Source organism: Drosophila sechellia, chromosome 2R, assembly GCF_004382195.2.
Source record: "Drosophila sechellia strain sech25 chromosome 2R, ASM438219v1, whole genome shotgun sequence".
Taxonomy (NCBI): Eukaryota; Metazoa; Arthropoda; class Insecta; order Diptera; family Drosophilidae; genus Drosophila; species Drosophila sechellia.
Genome location: NC_045950.1, coordinates 8,827,825 through 8,848,313, shown reverse-complemented (window position 1 = coordinate 8,848,313; position 20,489 = coordinate 8,827,825). Strand labels below are relative to the sequence as shown.

At 45.3% G+C, this 20,489-nt stretch overlaps 5 protein-coding genes across 16 annotated transcripts; 4 read left to right on the top strand and 1 right to left on the bottom strand.

Moving 5' to 3' along the window:
- Positions 1–88: 88 nt before the first annotated feature.
- Positions 89–1,013, top strand: LOC6608890 (general odorant-binding protein 67). Its single transcript, XM_002033568.2, has 3 exons — positions 89–199; positions 256–462; positions 524–1,013. Exons 1-3 carry the CDS (start codon positions 152–154, stop codon positions 905–907), a joined length of 639 nt encoding a protein of 212 aa, XP_002033604.1. The 5' UTR covers positions 89–151; the 3' UTR covers positions 908–1,013.
- Positions 1,014–1,155: 142 nt separating this feature from the next.
- On the top strand, positions 1,156–2,293 carry LOC6608889. The gene is made up of 2 exons (XM_002033567.2): positions 1,156–1,574; positions 1,631–2,293. Exons 1-2 carry the CDS (start codon positions 1,211–1,213, stop codon positions 2,272–2,274), a joined length of 1,008 nt encoding a protein of 335 aa, XP_002033603.1. The 5' UTR covers positions 1,156–1,210; the 3' UTR covers positions 2,275–2,293.
- LOC6608888 lies at positions 2,290–4,531 on the bottom strand. Of its 2 annotated transcripts, XM_032716402.1 has the most exons (4): positions 4,156–4,531; positions 3,989–4,097; positions 3,289–3,472; positions 2,290–3,230 (listed from the first exon to the last, which is right to left on the bottom strand). In XM_032716402.1, the coding sequence occupies exons 2-4, from the start codon at positions 4,059–4,061 to the stop codon at positions 2,375–2,377; spliced, it is 1,113 nt and encodes a 370-aa protein (XP_032572293.1). In that variant the 5' UTR covers positions 4,062–4,097; positions 4,156–4,531; the 3' UTR covers positions 2,290–2,374. The 2 variants fall into 2 exon arrangements, with proteins under 2 accessions (XP_032572293.1, XP_002033602.1); XM_002033566.2 differs by having other exon boundaries at positions 3,989–4,530.
- Positions 4,532–4,882: 351 nt separating this feature from the next.
- LOC6608887 (nucleoporin NUP188 homolog) lies at positions 4,883–11,112 on the top strand. The gene is made up of 8 exons (XM_032714580.1): positions 4,883–5,002; positions 5,068–6,305; positions 6,378–6,487; positions 6,547–7,511; positions 7,568–9,638; positions 9,700–9,854; positions 9,912–10,125; positions 10,186–11,112. The coding sequence occupies exons 1-8, from the start codon at positions 4,977–4,979 to the stop codon at positions 11,014–11,016; spliced, it is 5,610 nt and encodes a 1,869-aa protein (XP_032570471.1). The 5' UTR covers positions 4,883–4,976; the 3' UTR covers positions 11,017–11,112.
- Positions 11,113–11,471: 359 nt separating this feature from the next.
- Positions 11,472–20,268, top strand: LOC6608886 (glutaminase liver isoform, mitochondrial). 11 transcript variants are annotated; one of them, XM_002033564.2, is made up of 7 exons: positions 11,473–11,852; positions 14,834–14,940; positions 17,124–17,153; positions 17,706–17,945; positions 18,008–18,381; positions 18,436–19,466; positions 19,602–20,268. In XM_002033564.2, exons 1-7 carry the CDS (start codon positions 11,658–11,660, stop codon positions 19,773–19,775), a joined length of 2,151 nt encoding a protein of 716 aa, XP_002033600.1. In that variant the 5' UTR covers positions 11,473–11,657; the 3' UTR covers positions 19,776–20,268. The 11 variants fall into 11 exon arrangements, with proteins under 11 accessions (XP_032570472.1, XP_002033600.1, XP_032570475.1 ...); XM_032714587.1 differs by lacking the exon at positions 11,473–11,852 and adding an exon at positions 14,492–14,565; XM_032714584.1 differs by lacking the exon at positions 17,124–17,153.
- The last annotated feature ends 221 nt before the right edge of the window (positions 20,269–20,489 follow it).

Below are 20,489 nucleotides of genomic sequence, written 5' to 3'. Positions count from 1 at the left end.
CTTGCACACGCTGTGAATACGCTATAAAAACCCACATAATCATAATCATACATCAATGGCTTTTTTTTCTGACCGCTCTGGGTGGGTTCTATAAATTGGGGACCCATGTCGGTTGGAGAATCAGTATCGTTTTGAGCCGCCGAACCAAAAAATGCTTTCGATATCGCAGCTATTACTGCTCGTTGTCGGGTTCTGTCTGGTATGATGATGTGTTATCACGCGACTCTAGCCCGGTTATAACTAATCTATTAACAGAATTCAGCCGTCTCGGCTGACGTGGACTGCAGCAAACGGCCATCGTATGTCAATCCCAAAACTTGTTGTACAATGCCGGACTTCGTGTCCGACGAGTTGAAGCAAAAGTGCATCAACTTTGACATGACTCCGCCGCCGCCGTCGGATGGGGAAGCCAGTGGATCCTTTGAGAGCAAGCGTCGTCATCATCATCCGCATCCCCCACCAGTTAGTATTACAGGAATATTGTTCTTGATCATGATAACTTGATTACACTCCCTCCGTTCAGTGCTTCTTCTCCTGCATCTTTAACGAGACTGGCATCTATCAAAACCGAAAACTGGATGAGGCGAAGCTGAAGAACTATTTGGAGGAGGTGTTCGAGGACAGTTCCGATCTGCAGACCGCTGCCACCCAGGCCTTCACCACGTGTGCCAACAAAGTCGCGGAGTTCGAGGCTAATCTACCTCCTCGTCCTGCTCCATCTCCCCCACCCGGATTCCCAATGTGTCCTCATGATGCTGGTCACCTTATGGGCTGTGTGTTCCGCAATTTGATGAAGAATTGCCCAGACTCAATTCGAAATGATTCCCAGCAGTGTACTGACATAAAAGAGTACTTTACCAACTGCAGGCCACCTCGTGGTCCTCCTCCTTCCGCCGAAGATATGTAAGGCACCCAAGAAATCCTATTTGTCTGAAAACCCGCCATGAATTTACCGCTACCAAGCAGAACTTTTAATATCTTTCAATTTAAGCCAATAAACATCTAAAGCTCAATATGGTTTCACTTTCCTTTCGCCGATTGGAGCATCCTTTATGCCACTTATCACTAGGATGCACGTCTGGGTGTGCAATGAGTTAGAAAATTAGATTTTCCGCGAGGAAATTGCTTATCGCGCGCATGTGCGTGGCTAGAAAACCGTTCCTGCCCAGAAGGGATTCATTTGTGTTTAGTCCTTGAACGTGTTAGGAACATGGCGGAGGAACTGAAAGTATTCTTTGAAGAGTGTCGTGGTCAAGGGTTTTCCGCAAAGGAAATGCTGGCTGTATGTCAACCTTTGATTTGGAGAATCCGTTTGGCTAGAATCAAGAAATGGTGCTTCATCCTATTGCCGCTGGTGTTTATTTATCTGCTTTGGCTATGTAGTGACACCTTTTCTTGGTGGCTAAGTGCTCTGGGTCGATTGGTGCTCATACAGATCCTTCCACTTTGGGATTGGAGGCCCTACTATCAGGCCAAGTGCCTAATACCACGCGATCAAAGTGTCCAAGAGCAGACACCGTCATTGGGTAAAGGGGAGACTTTGTGGCAGAATTGTGCTCTTTGTGAAGGTTTAGGTGAGTTCAGTTCTTTAATTTGCTAATTACCTATATCTTATTTATTTAATTTTCAGAGGGAATAGCCGCCGTTTCCAATGTAAGCTACCCCTCCTTGGAGTCTGAGCACTTAGAACGTGGGCAACCAGTGATTATAACAGACACTGGACTGCAAACGGATGTTCTTCGTCTCCTAAAGCAAATCGAGAAAAAGTCACCTCAGTGGCTAGCCAGTGAACCTTGTGATGTTGCCAGCAATCTGTTGCTGAGGAAACTATTCAACCTAGAGGCGGCTCTGGATAAGATTCATTCATGGCAAGGACAGACATCGAATTCCTGGCACCTTCAACTGAGGAACTGCCAGAAGAAGGCTGTAAAGTCCTCTCGGTTATTCCTGGATCGTCCCTACTACTATCCTCTTCACCTGGCGCCGTATTACTCCAGCTGGCTATTGGCAGTCCATCAGCAAAAGCGAAACCAAGCCGATATATACTTACGTGGCCTGGTGCTCATCCAGCAACTAAGTGGCCACTTTGAGATGGTTCTCCATCCAAAGAAGCCCTGCAATAAAGGAATATGTCCAAGCTTGCGGATGCGACTGAATGCAGGAGAAGGTCTCATCTTTACCACAGATATCTGGAGTCTAAGTTATGGACTGGAGAAACCCCATGGAAAGCAGACCTCCCTGGCTAGCATTTTCGAGATTGACTGGCAGACGTAGAGTGTTTTAGTTGGCCGAAATTGTATTTACACACACAACTAGATACAGACGAATCGAAGCCTAAAGTTATCGGAATTTTCTGGGAGGGAACTGATTCATCTTAGGCCCGGCGGCACTTGGCCTCCACCAACTTTTGCAGCGTGCCCGTCAGGCTGTTGATAGCATCGATCTTCATGCGCTCAATGCGCTCCTGCTGCACCAGCGTCATTTTTTGGATCTGCACCTGTTCGCGCTGTAGATTTCGTTGCAGCTCTATCTTCTCCCGCTCCACCTCCAGTTTTCTTTCAAAATAATCCTTCCACCATATGTCATCGGGAATGCCAGGAGCTTGGTGCGAGCCCATTGGTCGTGCGAGATCGTATAGCTTGCCATTAACTTCCAGATGTTGGCTGCTATCGTTTGTACGTTCCGCCTCCGCAGCTTGATCGCCATCGTACTCCATTTTGGGTTGACGGACCACCTCCGACATGCTGTTGCTATCTTCATCGAACTCATCGTTGGACTTGCTGTCCAGATTCATCTGGGCCTGCAGCAGGACCTGATCCACAGGTGTAATATACGGCTGGCTGTCTTTGGCCGCAGTCTGGGGTGGATGTTGCAGCTGCATTTGGGGTGTTCCAGGCTTTAGGCTCACCGGAGTAGGTTGAAGCTGTAAAGGTTGCTGGGTAATTCCCGGGTTCGTGTTTTGCCCATTTGCAGAATGTGGAACTTGTGGCGCATTTGAAGGCTGTTGTGGCAAGTGCATATCAAAGTCGGCCTTCTTTCCCTGCAGATACTTGAACATCTCTTCGAAGAACTCCCAGTGCACATAGCCGGATACGTATTTTTTGTTCAGATTCTTGTTGTAGGTGATGAGGATGTTATGCCACTTCTTCTGCACTTTTGCGGCGGAGTAGCGAAATCCCAGTCGCTGTAGTTGCCGAGTGCAGTGCAGCCAAAGAGCAGTCCGTTTTTGTCTGTAAGGGAGTTACTTTTACAAAGATGTCTTTACTGTGGAATAATAGCCTTGCTCACCTGCCCTCTGTAAAGCTACCCTCCATGGGACCGCGTATGTGAATCAATGCTCTGGTGGCCTCTGTGGTCCAAGCACGCTCGTAAGGACCACGTCCCACATTATTGCCTGCCCCTGAGGTATCTGCCTCCTCGAGCAAGCAATCATCATCCAGGTCATCCAAATCATCGTCACTTATTTGATAGGCTAAGGAAATAAAAGAAATAAGATACTTTTAATATTGCCCTAGTCTTGAAAAATATAAGAGTTTGCAGATTATAATAATTATATTTAATACCGTTTTATACACTACGAAAATACCTAAGGAAATCGAGATAGTTCTAGCCTTATCTGATTTGGCTTAAGTTCAAAAACTTGTTGCTTTTGGGCAGCAGTGGCATCTCTGGCGCTCTCGCAGCATCCTTTCAGAAATTTCTCTCTCTTTGTTATCGTGCTCTCATTCTCGCTCTCCCGTTTAAGTTACCACCCAACGCCAGGCCAAAAAGCATCCTAGCTATGTCAAAGATGCTAGCTGCTGCTGACATACACCTTTATGATACATACATATATACCTACATATATCCTGATACGTGACGAACACTATGTGCGCAGGTATGTACATATGTCCTTCCACTAAGACTGTACAGACCAACACTTGTGCACTTTCCGGGCAATCACACAATTTTCTATTATGATTTCACAATTGCCAATCGGCAGACTTACGTTCATTATCCTCGACATTATTCCCGTTGCTTGGTGTTTGCCCATTTCCTGCGTTGAGCTGAACTTGAGCCATTGCGGCTGTCAGACTTTTGAAGACAATCTGCTTTTTCTGCCAGAATATGAGCAATTTTAGACCTTTCGCTTGTCAATAGTTTTCTCGTACTAACAGGACAATTTTCGGGCTGCAGCTTCCAGGCGCCGTGAACGTGAATTTCGAGTGCGCCTACTCTCTCGCGCCTTCTCCGCTCCTCTCTCGCTCGCTCTTAGATCTGGAAAAGATGGGAGGCTGCGGCTAGCCGAGGAGTAGTGGTATTAGTTTCCAAGAAATTGGCCTCTAGAATGGGTGGCTGGGCGGTGCAGCGGGCGCTGGAGTGCAGCATCTGCGCACTTTGCACTCTGACTTCGCAGGTCTGTTAGCCGCAGCCACAGCCTCACTGGAATGGCTTTATGTGATTGGAAAGTCTAACCTAAATAGTTCTAGTCCGACTGGATTGAAATATTTGGATCAAGATCTCAATACTATAAACAAGTGTCAGGTTATGAATGAAGGGCCACAGGCGAACGTCTATATTTTAAACCTCTAGTATAGGTTTCTAAACTTTTTCGTCTGAAATGTATACCAATGTACCTGTAATACAATAATAATATGCTTTACAATTATATTTTATTTGTGTAAATCGATAAGCTATCATCAGATCTAAGATTTCATACCTTGATTTAAGTAAAATTTAGTAAGCTAAAGAAAATGTATAAAGTAATTTTATAATTATATTATTCCTTGAGTGCGCACTGTATCACAATTTTCTAACTGGCTTTTTAAAACAGGAACTATCGTTTTATCGATACACCTTCGGTGCTACCAGCTGATAGTCCCGGCATTTTGTTGTGCTAGGTGGCAACTCCAACGCCGCGAATTTGCGCGTGGAACAGAATATATTTGTTATTAAATAATTTTTTATCGTAGTTGTTAAGAAAGGGGGACTAGACAATGCCTGCGGTGGAAAAGAGCGTGATGTGAGTACAGGCAGTGCGACAATATCGAATAATGACTAACTGAAATCCTACGATTTGCCATGTAGCACCGACTGGAAGCGCCTGTGGCCGATGGTCTCGGGAATCCACTATGAGACGCCACAGGATACTGTACGCGAGGAGCTGATGAACGTGGCTTCTGAATTGCAGGCTGGAGTGCTTCAATTTAAGCCCAAGAATGCCTCAAACCTCGAGCTGGGCACGTTGCTCAAAGAGAAAAAGCAGGAAAAGCTGCTGCCCTTCACCGAACGACTGCAGGACCTGTTGGATCTAGAATCCGCCCAATGTTGGGAAATCCTGTGCTACTACCTCACGCAGGAGTACCGTGGATCGGCGAGTCTCCTTACTCAACTGATCTCTACCGAAACGAATATGGCCAAACTGCACGAGGACATACGACATTACTACTCCCTGGAACGCATGGTTGTCCTCAAGATTGTTAAGAATCTTATCGTCTTCCACCGGGTACCGAATCATCCCTATCACAAGGAGTATCGCGCCGTGGTCGAAAAGATAACCATCCCCCGCCTTAGAGATTCATACCTAGACCAACTGGAGAGCTTGATTAGCGAAGTGCCACCCAGGAAGCTAATCGCGGGAGAATGCTTCCACTCTGCGGAACGCTTAGTTGCATGGTCGGAGCGAAACGCTCGTGAGATCAACGAGGTTCTGCACATCCTTCTGGTGCTAGCGGAACACCTGCCCATGGGGTTGGAGCAGATAAAGAGAATATTTGCCGCCTGCAAGCAACACTCCTTCGGAAAGATGCAAAGTTATCTGGATGACACCCAACCTTACCATCAGGAGATTTCTCGAAGCCTTTCATACTCAGAGCTGATGTTGATTCTAAAGTGCCTCGACTTTGAGAAGCCCGAGAAGCACTCGGATCTAATTGAAAAACTTATAGAGGATCTACAGGTGGACATTGCCAGCATGTACCACAGACCAGAGCACGGACCTTTGCTCCTAGCGTGGATGCTGCTTCGCTTGCGAGGCACCAACGATGCCGACGATGCCTCCAGCTTGCTTCGCTGTCGGCAGCTGGGCAAGCGAGCCGTGGATCTTAAGTGTTTTGTCCAACTGCACCTAATTGCCAGGCATTCTATGTTCGCCGATGACTCTATGCTGTCACGCATTGTGCGAAAAACCATATACAACCAGGTTGGATATCTGTGCAACCTCTTTGACGGCGATGGCAGCTGCGCTCGGTATGAGGGCATTTACGAATTGCTCTGCGAACTTGTCTCATGGCCCCACTTAGCTAAAGACTTTTGCAGTCGGGAAGGTCAGTATCATATAACCAAAAGATCTAAACAGAAAAAATTAGTTTCAAACGAACAACTTTATATTTATCTAGATGATGGTCCGTGTTCGCTATACAAAACTCTATTAGAGAACTTCCCCCTAGAATTAACACATCTGTCCAAACTGGCAATGTCACTGACAAAAGCGGGGCAAAGCAACTATGTAAGCCATTACTCGTATACTGAAAGGCATCAGTTTAAATTATTCTACCAATATTTCAGGTCAAGAGTCAAATAGAAGCTTTGCCCATATTGGCTCTTCGTTACGATGAAAGTCAGCACAAACTCAGAGAAGTGGACACAAATGAATTCGAGCTCCTGGCCAGCGTGCAACCATTTCCGCGAATTGATTTTACCATACCCGCAGGAACTAGTTGCACAGCCATCGAACATCCGTCCGGCTGCTTTATGCACTTTCGTGTTCCGGTAAACTACTTTGACGCGCTGCACCACGAAATCAACTGTCTGCTAGGCGAGACGGGTCACATGCATGGTGACTTTGAATCGAGCGAGCGCATACGCAATGTAGAAGCTGGTTTAAGATTTCTGGAAAGTGTTGTGAAGCGCAGTCAATCGATATCCGACATCAGCGCCGAAATGGTGCATCCTACCGAGATGTGCGTTGATCTGCTGCACACGTTCAAAAACGTTCAATGCCCACCAGTTGGACTTTTGTCCAGCTGTCTGAATGTTTGCACTGCGCTGCTGCCGTTGGTAGACGAGGAGATATTTTCACGGATAAGCAACCTACACATCTTGCCGACAGTAAGCCCGCGATCTCAATGCGACTTCAAAATGTATGCCAATGCCAATGGAGTGGGTTTTGAGTCGCGCTTTTTAGGCTCCGTCATTGATAATGTGGAGAAGAAAAGGGAGCGCTACGAATTCTTGCTTTCTTACATTGGGTTCCTGCGAGCGTACTCCAACCTGAAACGGAATCGCCTAATCCAGATGGAGATTCCCGGCCTTATATTCCTGTTAAGGGATGTTTTCCCGCACGTGCACACCTGGCACTTTAACTCTCAAGTGGAGAGAAACAAGATCTACTTCGAGATTCTTAGCTTTATATGCGACATCCTGGACTTGTTTAACACTACTAAAAACCCTAATTGCCAACAAAGCGAACTTTTGGTAAAGGTGTGCGTCTATTCCCTTCTAAATTTGGAAAATGGTCTGATTCTTTTGAGGTAAGAGCTACCGTAACTCCAACCAAGAATAAATTTAAATAATAATTATATTTTAGATTTGTGGGTGTGGGCAATTCTTATGTCCAGTACACCATGGAACTAGAGACAAATTGGATGCAGCAACAAGCTCACGGCTTAATGATGTTGGTCCGTCTATCCATGCGTATCCTGATGCAATTACTGCGCCTTAAGGAAGAGGTATATGGAAACAGTGAAACCCTTTCCCCGCTGGAGGCGTTGATATACACACAACCCAAACAGCGTGATACTCTGCGGATCATACCTACAGTATGCAGTTACATGAGCAACATATTTGATAGATGGCTACCGATTCTGTCTTGCCGCCTGCTGAAAAGAATCGCTCTCCAGTTCAATATGTCTCTCTTGGCCTGTCTGGATATGGAGGCTGATCAAATCCGATTGACGTTTATGCAGAAGTTGCCTGATGAGCTAGAAAGTGATTCCATAAAGATAGCCATCCTTGAGCTGGTGGACGCATGCATTGCCAAGCAACCGGGTGTTACCGAGGCATTTTTCAAGGTTAACTATGACCTTGATAAACGTTCCCGTTCATTTTTCAGTAAGGATTGTGTTCCCAATATTGGCGAGAGTATTGTCACTTATATGAGAGACTTTCTGGACGCCCTTCAAGTGGATCCACTAACCATTCAACAGGCCTTGCCGGCTAAGATCATGACCATCTTCCACTCAATGTGGAAACATAATCTGCAAATGCTAGTGAATGATCTAGTGAAGGATAAACAGTTTTGGCAGAAACTCTGCTCGCCGCTCTTTTCCGAGCTTCAGCCAAATTTACGAATCTACACTCAGCTTCTAAATATTATATCTATTGAAGTCTATACGGGAACTGGAACCGATACCGCTTTGCTTGACGTCCTGAATAAGTTCTTTGAACAGAAATACTTTGGACCTTGGCTTTATTACGTTTTTAACATGCCCAAGGTTCCGGCTGAAAAAAATTCGAGTTCTTCCGACAATTTGCCAGACTGGATCTGTTGCCTGCAGGCTTTTAAGGATCTAATTGTAATTTTGCTAAAGAAACAGCCAAAGTTCGTAACCATACCCGACTCGCAGTTCAAGCTAATGGCGCAGAAGTGTTTGGTTGTCCTGGTTGATCGCTCAAATTATTTGGAGGACATGCGACCGTTCATCATACTGGCTGAACTGTATGTGTTCATCTTACTCGAATTTAAGCACGCGTACACAGACAGTTTAGAGGAGGAACAGAAACTAATGGACCTACTGTTGCAACTGATGAACCGCATCTGCTCCTGCTATGAGGATCAGCACGTAAGGGCCAAGGAGGCATGCCTGGCCATTGTGACCAAGTGCACACATCTATACACAGACCTTCTTATCAGAGACTCGTCTATAGCCTTACGTTTTCTCAACTCAGTCGTAGGCATCATCTGCAGCGAACTGCAGCACATGGAGAACTCGGTGAGCCTGGAAAAATCGCAATGCCTCAATAATTCGGACAGTTCAGACAGCAAGACATCCACCAACTCACTTATTCTCTGTCTGAATTTGCTAAAGGCTGTCGCTACCATATTCCACAACGATGGTCCCGGAAACTGGGATCTGCCATTTGTGTCGGTGCGTTTGTTTCAACGGCTCGTGCGCTGCGTGTCTCGAACCCTTCCATTGTTTAGCAAACAAGTTCTAAGTGTGCAGCTGCTGGATGTGCTCATTGTATTTGCCAAGGGCCACTGTTCCGTTGAGTTTCTGCATTGCGATTTGGGAGAATACTTGTGGCTGAAACTGTTGCCTCCCAGTGAACTTTTGCAGTCAAAACATGAGTTCACTAAGACGACGGCTGCGGATGTAGAAGGTTGGACCGTAGAGCAGTGGTGGCCTGTATACGCCAGAGGTATTGAGCTCGTTACCATCATTTACGAGAAGCACAAGAAGTGCTTTCTACAAGATGTTTTTCAATTTGTGGGCATTCATGCTGTTTTTCTGGAGGATGCATTGTTATTGAGCAAGCAATCCTTGGAACCGTCAGCCATGCACTTAATTAAGGCTGCTGTTAGCTTAGTAGCCAGTTTGACGGAGCACCACAAAGAGTGGAGACAAGACAACGATCTCTCGCTTGCTAACCTAATGGTGGGTTCTGTCTTAGTTGTTCAACTAAATAATATTTTAATCGCTTATCTGAAATCCACAGCGTGCAGTTCAGAGTTTGCTGTGCCACTGCTCATCTTTGTTTCATCAGCAAAAAAATTTAAAGTGTCTTCTGGCTGGTCGACGCTCCCAGCTGGAAATCCTGCGCAGCACAGAGGCTCTAATCGTTGACGATGAACTTATCTCCGCCTGCAATGAGTGAGTTGCCTTGAATAATGGTGTTATACTATACTAAATATTTCCATTTTATAACAGCCTCACGGATATAATAATTTATTGCGTTAAAGCCTTGCTTAGATTCAGTCCGGATTTAATGGAACTACTGTGCTGCAGTGCATATGAGCCCTCCAAACACTCAGTCTTACTAGACGTCAAGTTTGGTGCACCTAAGTTGAACGAAGAGAACTTGACGCTCACATTTGGAATAGTCCTCAACTTGGTAAACATATACGTGAAGGCCTTGAATATGGTATGTATATGCGACATTATAAGTGTGTCCATTCTATTCTCATTCCATTGAAATCATCAGCAAAATCATGGCTTCAGTGAGGTGCCACTAAACTCACTGCCCAACGTGGAGCATTCCGGGGGCAACGATGATGCTGATGTTTGTGTAGGCACCCAAACCAACCGCACCTTCTCCAAATCTCTGACCACTGCATCGATTTCAACCGGAAGCTGTCCAGCCAGTGAGCTGCTCTCCAACATGGACGGCCAGCTTTGTTTGCTTGCCTTGGAGCATCTGCTCATGCTGGTCGCTTCGCAAGCCATCTGTATAATTCGCTCACCGAACCTCGAAACGCTCTGGAAGCAAATCGTGCGTCGGGACATCAACAACGAGCTGTTAATCTTCAACGAGTTCGTGCGCCGCAAGGTGATATTAGACTACAAAGAGAACCGTAGTCCCTGGATACGACGAAAACACGGGCTCTGTAAACTTAAGTGCGTGGACCCAGTGAGGAGTTCAAGCAGTTCTTCCCGCAGCTCAGAAATTGTGCGCCGCAGCAACACAAATAACGAACTGCGTGTTAATGTCGTACGCAGACTGCATCTGCAGCAACAGCAGCGAACTCCTGCACCGCACAACTTTGACATGAGCAGCGATCTGAGTCCCATTGCGGCAATTCAAGATGCAACCATGTCGACGAGCTCGGATCATAGAGATGGCCGAAAGCGTTTGTATCCCGCTCAACAGGCGGGCGACGCCTTCTTGGAGGACGAACTGGCCGCCATCGAACTGCAACACTTTCCCCCGCCCACAGAGCCTGGGTATTGTGAATTGTCGCAGGTTCAAGTGGTGGAGGAGGACTACCTCCATTTGATGTCGGCCCTCTTTAATGTATTGCCCCACTGCGACTGAGCGGCTGGCCCTTCGATTGTAAAGTATTTCATGGATTTATAAATAAAGTATGTAGACATAAAATAAAACAGTGCGGCTAATTTTTGTTATCACAGATAGAATGATTTTTAATAAAACAGTTAATTGAACAAATAACTTTCCATGTAATAAAGGCAATTCCTTGATTCCCAGTGTATAAAACTAATTTGCACTGTTGTGCTAATGACGTCACTGGTTTAGACGGGCCCCCGGCAACGTCATCACCCTCTCTTTTGGGAGAGAACTACCACCATTGGAAGTGGTAGTGTCTCCCCCGCCTTGAAACTCTGCCCCAAATAAACAGAGGCAGAGAGAGAGAGAGCGCGGCTATTTATGCTTACTCACAACCCAAGAATTAATCACCGCTGCTTTGGCCGCCGCCAACGTTTTTTACGGCAGCGTTGAGCTGATTATGAGCTTTCTGCTTTTGGCATTTTAGTACCCAGCGATTGGTAAAAGAGGACGCATGTGCAGACAACGGAGCGGATACGCATCGTGAACGTGAACGAAGACATCAAGTACGAGCATTAAGGTTGACCCTGTTAGGCATCCGATAATCCGTGAATCAGAGAGACCATCGTCGTCATTAGGGCAACCAATTAGCCGAGTCAGTGATTGTGATAATGCTTAAAGGTGTTCCCACGCTAGCCGGTCGAAACCTTCGTCTCCTGACGACCCAGGCACAGGTGCTGGTCCATCAACGCGCCAAGGCGTCCGCCGTCGAGCCCGTCGAGGATTTCGACCAGGATACGGATCTCTTGAAGCGCGCCAAGTTCGGACACACGGGCAAACAGCTGCAGCAGAAAATAATCAATGAGGTAAGTTTCTGAGGAGCATTTGAAACGCGGGGGGTGGTTGGCCGAAAAACAGCTGACTAAGTACGTTTTTTTTGGGCCTAAATTTCGCTCGTCTATTGATTTTTCATGTGCTATCCACAAAAGCGAACGCATAATCCGCACAGATGCGCAGATACTAGCGGAAAGCACAAACAGTTTTGCCAAAATCCCAAAATAGATCTCGAAACTTAAACAAAAACCGAGGTATGGACTCTTGCCTGGAAGTGATTTTGGCATATGACTTTCTTTGCAGCCTGACAACGCTGAATTCTTCGCTGAAGACGCCGGGCATTAGTTTAATTAGATAAATGCCAGGCGCAGCGTGACTGACGCAATATCCAGATAACACACCCACTGTCCTGCCTCTGCCAAAAAAAAAAAAGAAAGAAAAGATAATTGAGTTTATCTTATCGCATCTGTGATTGCGGCGACTAGACTACCGGGCGAACTAATTGTGAAATTATCATGACAAATTTTCGGGGGCTAGGCGCTAATCAGGTGCAAATCAACTGACACACTCATCCTTAATCCCCAAATACCACATGTCACATGTGGAACTCCCAATTCAGCAGCACTCGCTATCAACAAGTTTATTATTTAATGTCAAAAAATCAGACGACGGCGAGACGCTGACCGAGGCATTCAAACAATGATGGCGAGATTGGAAATGGGAGTCGAGATGGTTATAAAAGTCTGTTTATTTATTAATCTTTGGCTCGTGAAACAATCAAACAAATATATATGTACACTCAGAAAAAGGCGTGTTATGTATGAGTTTCATTTTCTTTGATATATGGCTTATTTCCGGCAAGACAATCTTAATCTTATTCATTAGAACTAAAATCTTATCAACATGAAATGATAATTTATGTAACTTTGATAAGGAAAACTTGTCTGTGCTATTTTTAAACTCTATTGTACTTTGTTATGGAGTCTGGTTAAAATTAGGTACTTTCTTATCGGTAGCTTATTACAATCTAATCCCAGACAAGGGACAAAAACCATAAACATCCCACTTTATATCATAAATCGTTTTTATATCAAATCCAACAAATCTTTAAAACGCAGTATATTTTATTTAAAATTTGCTTGTGCATAACTAAGATATTTTTTTACAGTGTATGTGATTCACAGACTCTTGAAGTATTAAAGTCACGCGAAAATAAATAGAGTAAACGTGAGCATGGCAACACAAAAACACACATTTATGAACAAATAAAGTCGGAGGTGGTAAATCAAGCGAAAATAATTATGGATCGGTATAAAGCAGGCGAAGATTTGTCAAAAGTCCATCACTAGTCGAAATGTTTGCGCTGCTTTTGTTGCCATGGGAGAAATAGAAATGAGAGAGCACACATTCATAAATATTTAGCATACCGTGCGTACATATGTACATATTAATATTTTAGCTGCCACAACAGTAAAACCCAGCCCCTTCTCCCTCACTCCCCTTCACGCACATGGTCGCTGGAGAAAAGTGGAGAGGAGGAAAATAAGAGAGTTAGTTTGTTCTTAGGCAAACAAATGGATATTTCATGAACTTTGCCAATTTTATTCAAATAAAGTAAGGTATTTCGCGATTGAAAGAAATATGCAGAAATTAGCGAGGAAGTTTCTAGATCAAATACATTTATTTCTGGGAAATAACCCATTAGGAATAATTGAGAGCGATAAAATGTAAAATATGTATATTTTATGCGCTTATCAGTGACTTAAGGGCCTTCAGTTTAATTTAATTATAGTTTTAAAAGTTTAAAAGTTTATTACAACAATAAATTATATTTAAAGCAGCATACGCGTAAAATCCGTTCGAAAATGGCTTTACTTTAATGTAATCATTATATTGAAAGCCGAACTGCGTAGAAAATAAGCGAACGCTTTGAGAAATGATGAAAAAAAATGATTTCTTGGGTGCACAAGATGGGTTTCTCATATCCCCGGAATACGTTTCCCTCTGATAACTATAATCTGCATTTCCGCGCGAATTGTGCGTCAATGTTCCGTCGGCTTTGGTATCCAAATTCGAAAGGTGCCAAAGTCCCACGCTAATGTGACAGGCCCCTTGAACGGAACTTGTTTGCTCAATATCTTATTCTTTTTATTTTTACGGTGTTGTTTTTGTTGAACGAGATACATATGCGCCACATGACTTTCTTTCGCTTAAATAAGTGTTTAATAATATGCAAATAAGCAGCGAGTGCGAAAAACGCTTAACAATGAAAACAGATTTGGGAGGCAAAGCTTTACCCTTCCAGAGAACAAGAAACGAATTTATGACAGGGATTTGGGCACGTGCAAACAATTTAAGATGTATATTTCCACAAGATTCGCAAGCTAAAGTTGCAATGAGTAGTATATAAAGTTGCTGGAATATTTTCAATCAATTTAATTTGAAAGGAACTGAAGAAAGGCACAAAGACATCTGCTTCGCTGATGTCATGCGGTTAGGTTATCCAATCCAATAGTACTTAGGATCGAAGGCAGGACAGTATTCAGTTACACTAATGAATGATTTCGATTTCTCCAGTAACGAAAATATAAATGCTGTGGGCAAAATAAGTAGGCTATGCCCAATATGTATTCCAAATCAATAATGTGCAATAAGTTGGCATTGCAAATATAAGGCAAAAAAAAAAACAGAAGATCAAAGAATCAAAGAATCAAAGGATTGATTATGAGAGCTATTACCATCCTTGTAAGCACCAAAAGTGTTGCCGATTTTCGGGGATATCACAAATGTTTGGATAGACCAACCCCTTCTTTCTATAAAAGGGGCTCGTGAATGGCGTATGACCATTATTTGCACTTCGAACCAGTTGCGGTATACACTGGATATACCTCTGAAATATGCTAGTACGTGCCATTAAGTTCGATTTTTGACATAACTGGGAAAACGTGATGCGAACAGAGAATTTCCGACCTAAACAATCAGCTGTAATATACGAATATTTTGTACATTTCAGAAAAAACTGCGCGCTCCACCGCTTATGAACTTGGTGTTTGCTAATCGGAAGTTGTCCTTCTACGATACCAGTTCCACGCCCAAGACCAAAGAGGATAATGCCAAGCTGTGAGTACATTATCGAAATTTGACCTCTGACCCTGTACATTTTCACCGTCAATATTACATTCTACACCGCAAAACAATCCAGAGCACATAGCACTTGCACAACTAACTGTATGCAATCATCCAATTGGGATTGCAAAATATTTGATCCACTCATTTGCACCTTGCTCGTCTGTGGTTGCTGTACTTACCCACTATTTCCCACGTGGCCATAACCAAATGGGTCAACAGTTTAGCTGCTGCCAGGCTGCACTTTATGTACCAATGATCCATTTTTAGATCGGCTGCAGTTTGCATTGCTATTTTTAGTTCGGAAAATATTGTTTTGAAAACAACAACCGAAATCGTTGACACACACAATTAACAAACTGTACGGCAAAGTCCAAAGAAATTGCGAAAAATATTTTGATGGCGCTTTTTGGGGTAAACATATTTGCGAGATCCCCTTTTGTTTCAAGTAGAACCGGGGGATATTATGGGGTTCGGTGCTCCGAGTTGGGAGTATCTGCGCCGATACCACGCGCTAATTGCCGGCAATCTCAGGCGCATAGAAATAAATTAACATACGTTTATTAAACGAAGATAAAAATCGAATTCGCTCGCTCTTTTCGGGTCTTCTGAATGATTTACACACATACTCGTATGTATTGGCTTTTGATGTATGATGTTGGCGAACTATAAAACCATTGGCCGTTCGCCGACTGGTCTCATTTGGGCGCCGACGGGCCGCAAGTTTGCACAGTGAAAGAGCAGGATATACCAAATCGAAATGATGGGCGATCGTAGTTGGAACCTGCTGCAGTATGCCACCGAGAAGGCGCCACTCCCACTGGACGGCTACACCGCCGAGGAGGCGGCCGAGTTCAAGGACAGCATCAGGCAGAAGATCGTAGACGATCTGAAGTCCATGACGGGCGAGGAGCTGATAGAGCTGGTCAAGCAGAATGCCGTCAAGGTGGAGGAGGAGAAGGTGGAGATTCCGGCCACGGAACCCCTATCCGGCACCGAAGAGGGCAAGGAACGAGTACAGGATGATGCGGATCTCATAGATGCCGGTATCATAGCCGAAATGGTCGCAGGACTGTGCACCAAAAGCCAGAAGGAGACGTTCATCAAGGTGATAACGAAGTATATCAGGTAAATGTGAATCACCCGGAGACGTGCCCACCGCCTTATCGGAATCAAAGAAACGGGGTTCCGCCGCGTGACGTCCACCTCCTTATCGGTTTCGGAGTGGTGCCCATGTGAATATCGGCTCCATAGAACGCCAGACAATGGCCAGTGCCAGTGCCATTACAATGCTATAAATCCAGTCATATCTACTCCGCGGTTTTGTGTGCTCGTGCGGGCTTTATGTGTGTAGAGAAAAAGGAGTTAATTAATTTATTTTATTGGCAATAACATGATTTAGAAATTAGCACATTCCGGCCCTGCGCTGCTCTTCGTGGCCCGTACTCTCCGCCACCGCTAACAGCTCTCCGATCTCCGGTCGTCTATCCGTATGGCTATCTAAGTGCTGCGTTCGCTGGGAGCAGCAAAAATCACACTTTCCGCTAATGTATAAAATGCCAGCGCGCTTACTGTTGTTCCCATTAAACTTGCAACAGCTCGGCGCTCAAGTCAAGGCGATCCGAGGCGTTCGAAATCCAGTATAGAAAATACAATACGATACAAAACAGCCAAAGACATCGAATATCACGTATACGCCGTGATGGTGCAAACAACTGAAATGGAGGCGCTGAAGCGGCAGAGTGAGGATGGGGAGACCAAGGAGCGGGAGGAGAACTATAGGCGGGGCAAGGAGCAGGAGACCACGGAGACGGCGGCCATCATAGAGGAGATTATCGAGGGCATGTCGCTGCAGAATCGTCGCGGCACCATAGTGCGTACTATTTCCGCGATAATCAGGTAAAAATAGTGCCGGAAAGTGCAGCCCAAGCAGACAGTCAGGGGCAGGGACAAAATACATATATATTCAAAGTATATCAGAGTGGATCGTAAAAATAGACAGTGCACATAACACACCCCATATCTATATGACACACCCACAACCCCCTATATAAGTATATAACTATGCCAAAACGAAAATTGCGTTGATTGACGCTCATTACACGCTCATTTATGGCCAACATATGGAAATCTAACTAACAATTGCTGTCTGATCATCCTGTTTATCACTCTTTTAGCAGTCAGAGACGCCACTATTCGATGCGGCCGTGAGTAATCGATTCAACTGTTCTGTTTTTTGTACACTCCCCCAGTAGAATTTGAATCAGTTGCCATGCTATATACACCATAAACCAAACGATCTCTTAATCAAGCCCAACTCGACTAAATTGGAGTTGATTGTGGTCTGCGCGAAATGATTTCCCGAATTGATAGTTCCGAAAAAAGCCCCAATTAATCAAGTCGGCCAACCATGGAGGAAGATCTATATTTAGAGAAGTCCAACTGGATCTGTGCAGATTTTTTTTTTGGCCGCGCTGCATTTGATGTCTGTGAGCCAATTAGCACTTTGACTTCAGCGCCAGTTGGCTAAAGACAAACCCCCCGTTAAAATTCCGCCTTCCGCTTCTACACCCCTTAGTAGTAACAGTATTTTGTATTTGTGAATTTTTGACTTGCTTTTCCACACACGCATGCTAAAATTCAGTCGGGGATCGCCGCTCAATTAGCAGGTGCCCTAAACCCAATTGCTTTTCTGCGGCTTCGAAACTATTTCGCTAATTTCCCCCCACTAACTGGAATTTCTATATTTCTATTCACAGCCATCGCGAGCAGGAGCAGCGAAATGCGGAGGATGTGCTATTCGACATGTTCGCCAGCGAGGAGACGGGCCTCATCTCGATGGGCAAGTTCCTGGCCGGGCTGAAGACCACCGGTATTCGCCGGAACGATCCGCGAGTGCGAGAACTGATGGACAACTTGAAGAAAGTGCACAAGCTAAATAACTACGAGACGGGTTCTTCGGCGGAAACTCAGCATCTCAATCGGGATACCTTCAAGGCGTAAGTTATTGACTTAGTCATTCCAATCCTAGTTTCGTCATTGTAATCCCTATCGTATTCAGTGTGGTGGCCCCCAATATTGTGCTGATTGCCAAGGCCTTCCGGCAGCAGTTCGTGATCCCCGACTTTACGAGTTTCGTGAAGGACATCGAGGACATTTACAATCGCTGCAAGACCAACACTTTGGGCAAGTTGGCCGACTACATTCCCCAGCTGGCGCGCTACAATCCCGATTCCTGGGGCCTGAGCATCTGCACCATTGATGGTCAGCGCTTCTCCATCGGTGATGTGGATGTGCCCTTCACACTCCAGAGTTGCAGCAAGCCACTGACCTACGCCATTGCCCTGGAGAAACTGGGTCCCAAGGTCGTACACTCGTATGTGGGACAGGAGCCGAGTGGCAGGAACTTCAACGAACTGGTCCTGGATCAGAACAGTAAGTTTGCCTCGATGTGTTATTTATGGCAGTTATATAATTGTATCTCCACAGAAAAGCCACACAATCCAATGATCAACGCTGGTGCCATTCTGACCTGCTCCCTGATGAATGCCCTGGTCAAGCCGGACATGACCTCCGCTGAGATCTTCGACTACACCATGTCCTGGTTCAAGCGGCTGTCCGGCGGGGAGTATATCGGCTTTAATAACGCCGTATTCCTGTCCGAACGCGAGGCTGCCGATAGGAACTACGCCCTGGGCTTCTACATGCGGGAAAACAAGTGCTTCCCCAAGCGCACCAATCTTAAGGAGGTGATGGACTTCTACTTCCAGTGCTGCTCCATGGAGACCAACTGCGAAGCAATGTCCGTGATCGCGGCCAGTTTGGCCAATGGTGGCATCTGCCCCACCACCGAGGAGAAGGTGTTCCGGCCGGAGGTAATCCGGGATGTGCTCTCGATCATGCACTCATGCGGCACATACGACTACTCCGGACAGTTCGCCTTCAAGGTGGGTCTGCCAGCCAAGTCTGGAGTGAGTGGCGGCATGATGCTGGTCATCCCCAACGTAATGGGCATCTTTGCCTGGTCCCCGCCCTTGGATCACTTGGGTAATACAGTGAGAGGACTACAGTTTTGTGAGGAGCTGGTCTCCATGTTCAATTTCCATCGCTACGACAACCTGAAGCATCTGTCCAACAAGAAGGATCCGCGAAAGCATCGCTACGAGACCAAGGGTCTGTCCATCGTGAATCTGCTCTTTTCAGCTGCCAGCGGCGATGTTACGGCCTTGCGGCGTCATCGTCTCTCCGGAATGGATATCACCCTGGCCGACTACGATGGTCGCACTGCCCTCCATTTGGCTGCCTCCGAGGGACACTTGGAGTGCGTCAAGTTCCTGCTGGAACAGTGTCATGTACCCCACAACCCCAAGGATCGCTGGGGAAATCTGCCCGTGGATGAGGCAGAGAACTTCGGCCACAGCCACGTGGTGGAGTTCCTTCGCTCCTGGGCGGAGAAGGCCGACCAGTCCAGCGAGGAGTGCAAGCCAGAGGCTGTGACCAGCAAGACACAAGCGGATGAGGTCAGTTCAAGTTCAAATTCAAGTTCAAGTCCAGGTTCAAGTCCATGTGCAAGTCTGTCGACGGGGGACCTTTTGGGGCAAAATTCAAGGATTCTAAATGACTTTCTCAAGCTGAATTCCAATTTCACCTTCCAGGAAATCTGCAGCACAAGCGACCTGGAGACCAGTCCGACAACCAGTCCCATTCCCACTCCCGTGGAATCCGGATCTAGGCCAGGATCAGGACGTTCCAGCCCGGTGCCATCGGATGCGGGCAGCACGGCGAGCGCCGGCAGCAGCATCGATGACAAAACCAAGCCGGGACTATAAGCGTACAGAGATCCAGGATCCCAGCAGAATCTCTCTGACTAAATTATTCGCACAACATTTTAGTTTATATATGATGTATTAGATTAAAGTTAAGAGTACCCGAAATACCATCAGTTCACGCTGCTTGGTTAGTCCTATATAATTTGTAGTAGTCATCCCACGTGCAAGTCGTGGTCCTTCGAGGCGGATCCACTGCACGAGCGGCATTTGTACTTGTACTTGGTAGCGCTTAGTTAGCCACAAGAATTCCATGTTATCCTACGAAACAATGACAATAATCTTAACGGATATCTAACTTACCCACACAACTGGGGTCTGTGACCCGCCTACATGTATTGCATTCGTACTTGTCAATTGATATTTGTATGCGTTTGAATGTGTATTAAAAATCCCGTTTGAAAAGATCATATGTAACTTCGGATATATTTACTTGATAGCGATTGAATATATACATGTTTAGCTGAAAACGCACAAAATATATGGCATATCGTTACTTAATGGGTCTTTTGTGGTCGGAAGATTTTACATGATGTATAATAATAATAATAAATGAAAGATGTTTACTTACAAATTTTCTAATAAAAAATCGTAATTATACCTTTTTAATCATTGAATTCAAATTTTTAAAATACTTTATATTTTCATTAAATCCTTTTTTAAATGTTGTTTCAAAATTAAATTAAATTATATTGATATTTTTAAGCAAACCAGAAA